Source organism: Stigmatopora argus, chromosome 14 (assembly GCF_051989625.1).
Source record: "Stigmatopora argus isolate UIUO_Sarg chromosome 14, RoL_Sarg_1.0, whole genome shotgun sequence".
NCBI lineage: Eukaryota > Metazoa > Chordata > Actinopteri > Syngnathiformes > Syngnathidae > Stigmatopora > Stigmatopora argus.
The window spans coordinates 9691863-9705625 of NC_135400.1; the positions used below are offsets into that span (position 1 = coordinate 9691863).

Sequence of the window (13763 nt, forward strand, 5' to 3'; positions counted from 1 at the left end):
TTGTTTCTTGTGGGTGTCTTGGTGTACATATTGATGGCATGTTTTAAAGGGCATATGCCTAATTTTTTTTTCCTATATCCTCCCCCAATCCTGCGATATGCACCCACTAATAAGCCCCTCCGTCCCAAATGTGAACACACACGTACACACATTCATTCACATGGTAATTGAGGGTGTTCCCATCTGGACTGCCATATATCTTCACTCACAAAGACACAAGCAGTGCATTGTTTTTATAAAGGCTCACACATTCCATTTTCAATACCTTTATTCCCCAAGATGGATCCCGATTGATTTTCCAAAAATAAATTTTACCTAATAAAATATATTTTTTTAAATGTCAAGCACATTTAGTGTTTATAATCAGTTTAATATTTTGTAGTGTTAGTACATTGGATTCAAGACAGTGTTTTTAAATTTAATACCAAATTTTAGTTTCAAACAACCACAAAAATGCATCATTTTAATGGTGAAATTAAACATTGTCAGGTGAGTTTCCTGCAAATGTTATGGTCATCTGATGTCCTACATGCTCCAGGTGTGGAGGTGAAGTAAGAGATCTTCTCATTGCTTTCAAATTGGGAGTGTGATGAAGTTAAGAGGCTTATACATATGGTTATGTGACACCAAAGGCTGCTGGGAAATGCCTGTTAATTGGATGCACTTGGGTGAATCCTGCAGAACTACATTAGGGCTGGCTGTAAGTGAATTACAGCAAAGAGATGCAGTGCAATGCTGATTTACACACAATTTCTGCTACTTGTATTAGTATCGTGAAATCCTCTTACGTTAATATTGTACCAGACTAGTATTTGTACTTTGGTATACTTGCACTAGGTGCTTTGTCTTTATATCTCTGGTTTATTTTTGTTTGTTCTGGCGGCCCAATCCTGATTGGATTCCTTTCTGATTACTTCTCAGGTGGCTATCGGGCCCTCTGAAGAAATCACGGTCGTAGAAATAGCTGTACTGAGACTATTTTGAGAACTGTACTTTCAGAAGAACAGTCACACTGTGCAAGCTATCCATCTCTTTCGGCGTTCGAAACAGGCGATTCGCGTGATAGATTTGGCTAAGTTTTCGAGGGTGCCATGACGTAATACACTAGAGGAAATCAAGCCTGGCCTCCACAATGGCAGCAGGGCTCTTGGACCTCTTATCTAAGAGACAATATGCAACAAAAATGAATATTACAAACCCTTATAAGTGATGTGATTTAATCCGGCCGCCTTATGTTAAGTCTGAGGACTGGGAGCTGGTCCACATACAGTAAATAAATACTACAGTCCGTGGCACATGCAGTACATGTATGTCAGATTCATCTTCTCTGGATGTCGGCCACTGAGATTAAGTCCGATTTATTACAGACAACATGCAGCTTTTAGAGTGAGATTTGTGTTTAAACACATCCAACAGCAGATGCAAACCTGTCTTCAGGCTATTTTTGGCTGTTTTTAATACACAAGGTGGAATGTATGTACTTCTGTTTCTGTTTAGTTTGGCAGTCGATTTCAGCAGTCACCCAGGAGTGGAAATAAACAGTAGCAAGCATCTTTTTGATGTTCACTATTTACCCAACGCTTATTTGTGTTGAGTTCGCATTGGCGTCAAATGCACTCGTATTTCAAGGCTGCCTTTTAACTGACAAAAACAAAGGTGTGTGATCCTTTCACATTTCACGAATTGCCTTGAAAACCCTCACCAAAAATAGGAATAAACAGGGGAACTTGTATCTGTGTTTAAATTAATGTATTTATTTTGCTCATGTGCAATTATTTACATAAACAAAACTGTACAAGCTTCAGAACCACACAAAAAAAGAACAGCAGTATGATGACTGTAGTTATAGTTGGCACATGCACAAGAACCAACATGAAACAGCTTAAAACACTTTAAACGTTTAAAGAGTGCTAAATTAAACCCATAAGGAATCCCTTCACCAGCATTTAGAACGAGGGACCAGCCCTTACATTGTCATTATAGGTTCTTATTAATTGTCGTTATAATAATAACAATAATAATAAGACACATTAATGAAGTTTGATTGAACAGGAAATGCCGAACAATTCAAACATTTTCAAGGCGAGGAGGAAAAGAAAATCAACAGTGACAGCAACTGGCCCTTGTTAGCGGTGCTCAAGTTTGAAGTGTCCATTGAGGAAAGGGCGGGGACATCTGTATCACATTTTCTTGTTGTCCCCGGGCAGGAAGTAGGGGTTCTCGTGGCCTTGCACCAGGTAGGAATAACGTGAAGGGGTTTTGCTTTGGAAGGTCTTCATTCCATGTGGGTTGAGATCATAAGAACCCGACTGAAATGACCAAAGTGAAAGCGATCATTAGGTTAACTCTCAATAAAATCCATAATTCAAAGCACTATGCGACTAAGTAAGCTGGAAAGTGTCACCACCACCACCACCTTGCGATCCCGTCACCATTGGTTTTACCCCAAAACTACGACCACCAGGACGTATAAAGCCTTACCTTTTTCCATCCTTTCTGCTTCGGAGGAAAGCCCTAAAGCGACACATCGCGAGTCAGGAAAAGCAGGGCGGAGTTGCGGGAAACCAACTATTAACATTACTAGCTACTAATACTACTGCGATCAGATAACATCATCATTAGAGCGTATTTAATAATATAACTGTGTAAAGAATAGCAGAAGTGACTGAGGCCCAGGACTTAATATCTTCATATCATGATATGATACTAATGATAGTATACAATACGATTAGGTTGAGGATTGCAGTATCTTTATATATGGGTTAGAGTTAGGTTATTATTCTTAGCAAAAAAATACAGGTATTATTATAACATACAGTGATTCAATTAAGATCATTGTTGATAGTTGTTGTAATAATTACAGACAGTATCAGAGTAGGATATTATCATATGCTTTGAAATATGCAGATAATATAGTGATGACTTTGTCAACAATAACACCCATTTTTTTATACTTTGTTCATGATATTTGTAGTAACAGCATATCATTACACTTTGCCATACTTATTATATTTTTGCAATAGAATATGCATTTACTATAATACTTTGATGACGATCAATATAGAATGGCAATACAATATCACAACACTTACCCAACGATACGTTACTTAATTCAAATTTTCAAGATATGATTTGCCAATGGCATTTCACTAAACACTAGCATGTGCGAATACAGTGAAACTATTTTTTTATTTTATTTATTTTTTTACATTTTAACGTAGACTCACCACGCCATTGCCGTGATGCCGTTTGTCCATCATTTCCATGGTGGATGTGGCGTCCCAAGTGGCGCTTGTAGTGGCGCGGGGTATTGGCGTGATGCCTACAGGCCACGCCTTGGTCAGTTCACCCGCCGGGTATGGACTGGCATCGCTTTGGTCTGCTTGGCTGCCAGAGCACCTGAGCCTGTTTGTGTACATAGAAATTTAAGGAAAGGGGTATTTGTTCCTATTTTAATCTAACAAACAAATTTCAACAGTATGAAAGTGTTTAGTTAATATTAATATGATGTTTTTTTTCATCAAAATGGTACAGAAAGTGTTTAGTTTATTAATATGTTAATCAAAATGGCACTAGTGTATCATTGGCAACTAATGAGTTACCTAAATATAGGAACAAACCCACAGCATAGTGTTTACATGTATTGTTATGTGATGTGTCAAAAATATTTCCATTGGCAAAATGAAACTGATTCATATTCAATGCGCAGTCAACTTTACCATCTTTCTGCTCTGCTCTTAGTTGATTTGTAGTGGATGAGTACGCCCTCTAGTTGCACATAATTACACTGCACAGACAGTACCAATTGACAGAATTGATCTGGACTCACCAGCAGCAGTAGGATAGTAGAGCCAAGATGAAGATGAGTAAAATGCCGCCTAGAACACAGGAGACTACCACCACCGCCAGCAGAGACGCTGAAAAAACACTCTTATTGTCACTCTCTGTTCCCAAGCTCACAAAAACTTAACCAAAAAATCAAGTTACTTACAGTCTTTGCAGTTGAAACCTGCATATCCAAAGGGACAACTACAAAAGAAGAGAAGTTCCAATAATTCAAATGTTCACAAGAAGTCACTCATATATGAAATGTGCATTGAATGTGACCAGTGTGAAAATGATGATCTTGTCTTAGATTAATCAATCATTACTAGAAGCGTCGGAAAAGTTAAAATCACAGTCAGCAGGGATGCATTTTGATGAAAATAGTTTCAAAAAAACACCAACAAATACATTTAAATTGATCAGTTAACATTAAAAATACAAAATAAAATGTGTAATGGTACTCACTTCTGGCAGGTATTGCCCACTACTTCCTGCCCACTTGGACAAGCTGCACAGACACATATTCATACAAAAATGTTAGTATGAACAAACAATCATTATCATTAACCAGCTCGTAATGGACAAGTTTGATTATAGTTAATTAAGTTGTGGTCAGTAATATATTTGTATTCTATTTAGAGTAATTGTTGTCATTCAAGTTCTGTTGTGTTTCTGTTTGCTCAAATGTTGTGTTAGGGTTGATCTGAGTGGTCATTGTCAATCACGCCATTGTTTGTAAATCTGTTTTCCCAACTATATGCTGTCATTAAGGTGCCATTGTTCTGTTATTAATAAATGTCTTTACCCTTGCAGCTTGTGTTGGAGTACACGGTGGAGATGAAGCCACCTTTACAGGAACAACTCACGAGGCCGTTGATGCTGTTGCACTCGGCAGTGGAGACGTCACAGGGATGCGGGAACAGATCGCACAACTCCGTGCCTACGTGAAAAACAAAATGTGAGAAAGTCCGGACACCTCGGTTAGCTGTTATGAGCTTACCGCTAAATGTCGCGTCGGCCAGCAAGTCGTTTTCAGAGCTGCTCCCAATGGCTCCTTTGATGACCTGATTGATATCCTCCTGAGAGGCCTCCGTGTTTTCAAAGATGTTGCTGACAGTGGCGATCACACTTCCTGGGCTGCGGGAAACAAATGGTGAAAACTGATCTGGCTTCCAAGTCAACTCTTGGGGCCGGGAAAACAACTCACGCGAGCAGTACCACTTCAGAGCGTAGGTATCCATGCTGACCTGCAAAGGCAGCAGCGAGCTACAAAACATGGATTCAATGAGCTGTTTAAGATAAAAATCGAACTCCAATATGTCCCAATTCTGTGCGATAGCTGACCGCCGCCGAGATGTTCGCCGCTGTGTCCTGGAACTCTTTGGAGGACCTGTTCAACATTTCCTTTTTAAACGTCAAGGACGTGAGGTGGAGATGCCCAGCAAACACTTGAGCTGAAGAAGAAGACAAGGTAAGGCAGCAGCATTCTCAACATTTTACCACCCGTGTAAAGTCTAGCTTACCGCGGATGCAACGGTCGCCCACCAAGTGGCTTCCAGAGAGACACTGACAGGTTCCGTTCAGGCAGATACTTTCAAAGGGACACCGTTCCGTTGGACAAACTAGAACGAACAGAAGAGTATACATTCATGAGCCCTGCATCTGAACATTTCAAAATGTTAAAAATACAGACCTATAGTTGGACGCTCGGTGATGATAGGCGGGGTTTTGGTAGCATTGTTCGCTGAGGTTTGGATGAGATCACTTGTTGTTTCATAAGTAGTTGCTACAGCACAATGTTAGAATACATGTGACAATCCATACAAAGAAAATACACACAAGTCGTACCTCCTGATGTCGCTGTCGAGAGGGTGAGACGAGTTGTGGTGATGCTGGCGGAAGTCTCTGCAGGGCTGGTAGGGATTGGTGTAGTTGTGTCATTGACGGACTGAGTGGCGGTTGTATTCCAGGTGGTTGTTTGTCTGGTGTTGTCAGTCAATATGGCAGTCGCCATTGAAGATGTGCCGTTGATGATCGGTGTTGCGCTAATGTTTGTTGAAGTGGTGGTTAGTCCTGTTGTGTCAGTGTTGGTAGGACTGATCGATGTCATCAAGGTAGTATTGTCCCTTGGGCCAGTTATTGTCGCTGAGATTGTGTTGTTGGTGGTGGGACTGTTTGTTGTCAATGAGGTATCAGTGATGGTAGGACTGTTTGTTGTCAATGAGGTATCAGTGATGGTAGGACTGTTTGTTGTCAATGAGGTATCAGTGATGGTAGGACTGTTGTTTGTAAGGCTGATTGTCGTCATGGAGGTTGTCTCACTATTAGTCAGACCAGTTGCCATTGATGTATCGAGGATCGTTGGACTATTTGTTGTCACTGAGATTGTTGTTTGTATTGATGTGCCAATGTTTGTAAGGCTGATTGTCGTCATGGAAGTTGTCCCGCTGTTGGTCAGACTGCTTGTCATTGAAGTATCAGTGATTGCCGGACTGTTCATTGCCATTGAGGTTGTGTTGTCGTTGGTCAGGTTGACTGTTGTTAAGGATAGTGTGACGTCGTTGCTCGGACTCGTATTTGACATCGAGATTGTCTCTTCAGTGCCCTGGCCAGCTGTTATCATCATTGTTGTTTTGTCGCTCAGACCAGTTGGTGCCATTGATGTGGCCAATGTTGCCTTTGCGTCTGTGACACTGTTGTTTTGAATGGTTGTGTAGTAGTCGGTCTGACTAGTTGTCATTACATTGTTGTCCAAATCAGTGGATTTGACTGACGTTATATCATCGTTGGGTGGACTGATTGAGGTTGTTGTCATCCAAGTTGTGTAACTGTCCGTCATTTTGGTGAGGGCATTGTGGGTTACAGTAGCTGGGGTGAGATTGTAATCTGTTGGGTCTGGTGGACGTGTTGTCATGGCATTGTCAGGTTGACTTGTTGTCGGGATAGCACTTGTCAGTGAGCTGGTGATGTTAGTGTAGGTCTTTTTGATGGAAGTGTCATCACTCTTGGCTGATGTGAAAGGGACGTATGTGGGTTGCATAGAAGTTATGTGGCCGTTAATTAGGCCCAGCAGGCCTGTTCCCGTCGTGTTGTCGCCATCCCCATTCATTACTACGGCTGGAGCAGTAAAGCCGTCATTGTCTATTGCTATCACTGTAATCAAAACGAAGATAAAGAAAACAAAGAAACTTACTATTTAATCAATAATAATCCACATTAGACATTTTCAAACATATGATTTTAATATGTAAAACAATGATCAACATTTTGCTCATTTTCTGATATGGCATAAAATGAGTTGAACTGTCTGTAAACAGTCAACTGATAGGTGGAAGAAATTCAAAGGTTTCTGTTCATATCACATAGTGACTCCATCGTAGTTGAACATTAGAAGGTGAAAATCAGTTTTTATAAAATGACTTTATGAACATGTTGTGTAAGATTAATCATTATATTAGAATCCTAATCATTTAATAGCACCTTTTAGTTTTTACTTACAGCTCGTTGAGCTCGCCCCAGGGAGGATGATACCTTTAACAAGTTCTTTCAAATGAACCTGATAACATTCACTGCAGGGACACGATAAGGACAGAAGGGAGCATTTTGGGAATGAGTGGAAAACCATTCGGGTGAGCCTGTAATAGGCCAAATCCCGTGCACACTACTTTCCCACAAGCAAGCAAGGTGAGGCAACTTGCTCAGAGCTGCAACCCAAATTGCAACAGGTCTCCCACCTGGAATCAAACCTCCCAATCCTTTGATCATTAACAACAATAATATTTCCAGTAATAAGATCAGAAATAGAATCGTCATCAGGTATGGTTTGTACATTATCAAGACTGAAAAATTGCATAATTATATCAATGACAAATTTATTAAAATAACTGTTTGCAACACCCCTTATTGAATATGATAGTACTTACAGCTGTATACCTACTGCTTATTCACTTATACTATTAAGTTTTGTTTGAACATGCCTTTGTCCGATATTGTAGCATTCTTTTCTAAATAATTAAATCTAATCTTTTAAAGAATGTGGTGATATGAGGGTAAATATGACGTTCCAAACATTGCAATGCATTTAATCTCCCTTCTATTGTATGACATTCCTAAAAACTACAAAACTTGACTTCAGGAGCAATATAGCCAGAAAAACATCATCAGTATCTGGACGAGCTTCTGAAATTAGACAAGTTCACATGTTGGAATTGGGAAAATCAAATCAGTTGATAAAAGGAACGTCATTGAGAAGAGTACTTCTCGTTAGCCCGTGGCTGTTCCTATTTACATTGCCTTTACAGAAGGTTTAAAGCGGAAGTCAAGGGATTGCTTGATGAAAGCTCCAACTGGCAGGAGGTCTTTGAGCCCGTTTACTGCCGTTCCTCAGCCACATGCCATCGTTTCAATCTAAATGCCGCAGCCCTTAGCGAAAAAGTTGACGTTTTGATCGTCCCCTTACAGAAACACTCAGCAAGGTATCAGCTGGACCTCCCAGGTTGATTATTTTCTCTTAGCGAAGTATTATATTAGCTAGACTCGGAAGAGAACAGGTTCAACCCACATACCATGTATATGAGATACCAGAATTAATCGCATCCTAAGCCGTCCACCCAATATCCAAATTCATTTAATTATAATGTACCTTTGATGATTATTTTAAGAAGAATGAGAGATTCCATTTGAAAAACTCATAACAATACAAGTACTTAATGAAGTTCATTCATTCATTTTCTGTACCGCTTACTATCCAGTAAAAAAAAAAAATCAATACAACACGTTATTATTGGGAGGTTCCAATTCCAACAAACAAAAAAAATCCTAATCTCATACTATCTTCACAGCATCCCACATCATCAGTCATAATTGAAGATATGACTCATATCTTCAATTATGACTGATAAGCTGCACGCGTGCGCAATTGCGCACTACTCTCGTCTTCTCTGCGCACAGCAAATCATATGGAGCGCACAAAATAAAATCCCCATTTTTTTTCCGCTGTGAGGCCGACGCGCGAACCACTCATCCGCCAGGCCACCCATTCATAGATATTAATCATTACATTTTATTATTACTAAATAATTTATGTGTAGTAGACATACAGCTGCTTATGGCAGGTCTGATACTGGTGTGTGCCCATAGCGAGCAATGATGATGTTGCTCACACCGGTACTCAGTGTGCTCAGGGAGGTTGTCTTTCTGCCCAGACAAACAAAAAATTAGAGGGAACAATGGTTATGAGTAATAAAATGCCAGAGTACCACTATGCTTAATGTGGCCTGAAAATGGCTGTCGCATTGTATGATGACGTTGTTGTCTAGATTCCAATTTAAAGGTGGCATTTTAATCTGAGGTTGGATGACCACTGAAGGAGGTTAAGGCAAAACCTCTTAAACCACGTCCAGCCGGGCTGGCGTTCATTTATAAGAGCTCAGTCATGCCCTCACCCTGCTATGTTGTTGTAAGAGACGTGTATGTAAGGGGCTGTGAGGTGCTGAAGGTTATTCCATTTTACACAGAGATTACTAGCTACATTCTTTCCATTCAAATTGTTGGTTAGAAACATAAGAGAGACACATTTGATCCTTTATTTTCTAAGCTAGTCCTATCATTTATCATTGTTTGACTGGTCAGAGTAGTTAAACGTGGTGGTTATGGTAACAGCAGGTCTCATGGACATAAGTCAACATTTGTAGGGTGTTTGTGTGTGTACATAGGTGTGTGTGTTTTCAGCACCCTTCATCTCCATAATGTTCATAGTAGAACACTGGTGTGTGCTGGGTCCAATAAATAATCAGCACCGCAGAAGGAAGAAGTAGACCCTCGTTAATAAATGTGTTGTGAAGTTTAGTTTCATCAAATAGGCATTCAAATGGAAAACATGACATTGATGATTTAAGCCCGTTTTATGCTTAAACGATCATAAATCAACTTAATTTTACTGAGCCAATGTCATACTTTACTGGTACTTGCTAACTACGTTTTCATGAAAAAGAATTGCCATGTTAAATTATTCACCTATATAATACAAATTAACAAATAACTGTATTTTAGATGTATGTATGAACAATGAATAGACGATTAGATGTTTTTCTTCATTTTGAAGTAAATAATATTCATACTATTGTTACTGTTATGATGACTGATACCATGACCGGTAATAAAAAAGTTAATTGACAGAATTAAACAGGAGCTTGATGAGTAGTCGGTGGTGTGTAATGCTAACGTCGATAGCCACCAAGTATATTAAAGAAGGGCATGGAATAAAATGGAAGGCAGGCAGAGTGCAATAATTAAGAGTGTGATGTGTATGCGGGTTTTATCCTGAAGCAGATTATCCCCACAGACACAATAGGGATGACTGGGTCAAAGGTGGTCTCAAACCACGCACAGGAGGATGAGGATCAGAAAGGTCCAGGTTTTACCCACAGTATTTGGATGCCTGAATGCAAAAAGCAAATGCGTCACACGCACACAATGAGGCTACTGTAGAATACTCATCCCGCTAGAGGCATTTTCTGTCTACTTCCTGTCATAACAGAAACCCTGTCATAAACTGCTTACACGCAAGGATGCAGCAAAACTGAGGGCTGTAACAAAATACCCAGCATTTATCCAGTAGTTGTTGTTTTTGTTGTTGCTGAACCCAGTGAAGGCGTAACACAACCAAACTGTGGTCACTTTCACACAGAGGTCAATTAGCAACAACTGCTTTCAACACAAAAGTGTGGGAAAAGTGAGGGTCAACTGTTAAACTTTAGACCACGTTGATCCTACGATCACACTTAAGAAAAAGCGCTTTGTGACAACGCATCACACGTTGTCAAATGCAGTTTTTTTTTATTCACACAGACGTTACGTTGCCAACAGTCAAAGTCCGCTAAAACAACTTCTGGTGTACATTATGTAAAAATAGGTCCTGTGACGACTTTAATCTTGTATTTTTGCGACTTTTAGTCTCCTAATGTAACTTTAATCTTGTAATATTACACCAATAGCAGTTGTGTGTTTGTGCAGTCGTGTGATTGAGAAAACGCGTATCGTTTCAGTTTTATATGTCAATGCATATCTTGAAAACCGCAGTGCACTGACTCCAAAAACAGAGCGCAAAGTAGCGAGGGATCACTGTACCAAACAGCAAATATAAGTGATTCACCATAAACGTGTCACTGCATTTTGTGGCTTGTGTACATTATTAACATCTTGTCACATGACCCGCAGTATGCTCAATAAAATGTCATCCGGAGGCTTTTATAGAGTTGCTTGAGGATGTGTCTACACCTGAAAATAGCAGGGGGGGTCTTAAAACGGAGGATATGTTCGTTTTAATTAGCCAATTTCATGGAGCACTAAATCGGGACCCACAAAAATAGTTTTCAACTACTTTATCGTAGTTAATGGCCATAATTATCAAGGTGTCCATGAACATTTTTTCAACATAGTTCCTGGGCCTTGGTACTTGGAGATTCTTCATTTAACACCATATGATAAATTACCCTATACATGAATTGTACCTGTAAGTAAGTGGCCCGGAAAGCTTGACAACAGGAATACAACTGAACTCAACTTTATTTATAGGACATATTAAACACAAACTCCAAAATTTCCTTCTGTTGAAACAAAACCTTAAATGTGAGGCTGAACAGATGGTTGTGTCACACGGCCTCTGCAGGTATCATATCCAATTAAAACTGGGCCAAGTACGAAGTGAGACTTAGAGTCCTCTTGCACTCTAATCCACATTAATGGATGCACACAAAACAATGCAACAGTGAGACCGTGATTGGAAAAAAAAGCTACTGTAGGGAGGAAATTAGGGTTCTCATTGCTTGCTGTAAAGGAACAGGAAGTACAGATAAGCAGAGCTACATAGTGGAAATGTAGAAGGTGTGCACAAACCATAACACCAGTGGCTCTCACCTAACTAGAATGCAGAACCAAGAGGAGGTCGTTTCTAAAGACACACTCGGTCATGCGTCCGTCTAGTGAAATGCCACAAAAAGGCAACACCCTGCGTCACATGACGCCTCATGTTGATTCTCCATCCTATGCTGATGAAAAATCACAATTAGTTCATTTACCGTTGTTTATAAAGTGCTGGTAAGGATGAAAGTTTTAGTTACGGTAAATATTGTGCCGCTTCGAATGGGACATCATTTAGTTCCTTTTCCATTTTGCAGTGGACCAAAATAACATTTTTAGCGCTTTCATTACAAGGGCAGTTGTTTACTATTACTAGACATATTATTGTTGTTAATGATCAAAGGATAGGGAGGTTCAATTCCATCTCCCACCTGTTGCTATTTGGGTTGTAACTCTGGGCAAGATGCTTCACCTTACTTGCTTGTGGGAAAGTAGTGTGAACGGGATGTGGACTATTTACAGGCTCACCCGAACGGTTTTCCACTCATTCCCAAAATGCTCACTTCTGTCCTTATCGTGTCCCTGCAGTGAATGTTATCAGGTTCATTTGAAAGAACTCGTTAAAGGTATCATCCTGCCTGTGGCGAGCTCAACGAGCTATAAGTAAAAACTAAAAGGGGTATTAAATGATTAGGATTCTAATATAATGATTAATCTTACACGACATGTTCATAAACTCATTTTATAAAAACTGATTTTCACCCTTTGATGTTCAACTATGATGGAGTCACTACATGATATGAACAGAAACCTTTGAACTTCTTTGACAGTTTAACTCATTTTATGCCTGACTTCCATGTCCAGTACAGTATATTTCGATTAAACAATTCTTCTTTAGGAATGTTCTTTCTAGGATAATGATTGTGATAATTTGATTATTCATCTGATTTGGTAAGGATCATTTTTCAATTTAGGAGCCATGCTGTAATAATTACAGCATGGCTCCTATTACAGTGTAATTGAATTGAATTGAATGCTTTTATTGTCATTATACAAGTATAAGGAGATTTAAAGCTTCACCACAAAGTACACAAATAAAAACAACAAACAAACACACAAATACATACAATAGCTTAATAAATAAATAATACGCTTCGCAATAGTAGACATCCAATCATTTTGAAGTGCGCTTTCATTGGCATGCTGGGACAACCATCACTGTAAATGGCAGCCGACGAGTTAAGTCATACTTTTCTAATGTATACAACTTTCCACTCCAATAGAAGCATCCCCGATGCAACAATTAAGGTTTATTCTACATTCAAAGTAAACTTTGTCGCCATCAAGAATAACACAGAAGATCAAGTTTACTCACCCATAGGAACACAGAAGATAGCAATGTACTCACCCATAGTGGCGAGCACTGCAAGGAGTGAGCTAAAGACATTCAACCTGCATAGCGGCATGGTTCCCCGTAGTTGGAAAGCTTTTGTCGGCGTGTAACGGTAACCAACCCGGGTCCGAGTAGTCTGTTGGAGGAGATCTACAGGTGCTTCTCTCCCAGGGAGGAGGTTCGAACCAGGCAGGGAACGGCCTCTCACTCCTCAAAGGCATTAAAGGATTTACTGGCGAGCTCCTGATTGGCCCGCCGCCGCTTCAGTCATTGTTAGCCGGCGTACAGATCCCGCCCCCTCCTCCCCTTGGCCCGGCTTGACGATGGCGACGCACAAAACAGCTACTGTACACTCAAGTTCTATTTTTAACGCGATTGTTTGCCCCGATCTCTCTCACAGGGAAGCCACAATGGCGACTACACGACAAACTATCTAAATTGTGACCATGCCAGGGGAAGCACCGGGGGTTACACAGCTAAATACGTTAATCGAAGGTTAGGCTAATTGCTAATATGAGCATGCACACGTTTGGCGTTAACTGTTTTGAGAAGCCGTTTATGCGAAATAAATGACGGATGATACAATTTGTTAAAAAGAAAAATACGTATATTTGTAAGTGTATAGGTGCCTCGCCCGTAAAAGTTAACGTATAATGTCTCATCTCGTCTCATCTTATTTTCTGAA

General features: G+C 39.9%; 2 protein-coding genes across 4 annotated transcripts in view; one reads left to right on the forward strand and one right to left on the reverse strand.

Moving 5' to 3' along the window:
- The window catches only part of asic2 (acid-sensing (proton-gated) ion channel 2), a 162236-nt gene that overhangs the window by 128040 nt on the left and 20433 nt on the right, over positions 1-13763 (forward strand). For both annotated transcript variants that reach the window (XR_013304912.1, XR_013304913.1), the window contains exons 13-14: positions 4639-5054; positions 5165-5296. The gene's annotated coding sequence lies outside the window, so the exon portion shown is untranslated. The remainder of the gene's footprint in view (positions 1-4638; positions 5055-5164; positions 5297-13763) is intronic.
- LOC144088635 (uncharacterized) lies at positions 1735-13282 on the reverse strand. Of its 2 annotated transcripts, XM_077619157.1 has the most exons (14): positions 13094-13282; positions 5674-6978; positions 5519-5611; positions 5349-5447; positions 5170-5279; positions 5033-5091; positions 4826-4962; positions 4631-4765; positions 4291-4333; positions 3992-4029; positions 3830-3917; positions 3228-3405; positions 2482-2514; positions 1735-2309 (listed from the first exon to the last, which is right to left on the reverse strand). In XM_077619157.1, exons 1-14 carry the CDS (start codon positions 13149-13151, stop codon positions 2181-2183), a joined length of 2505 nt encoding a protein of 834 aa, XP_077475283.1. In that variant the 5' UTR covers positions 13152-13282; the 3' UTR covers positions 1735-2180. The 2 variants fall into 2 exon arrangements, with proteins under 2 accessions (XP_077475283.1, XP_077475284.1); XM_077619158.1 differs by lacking the exon at positions 2482-2514.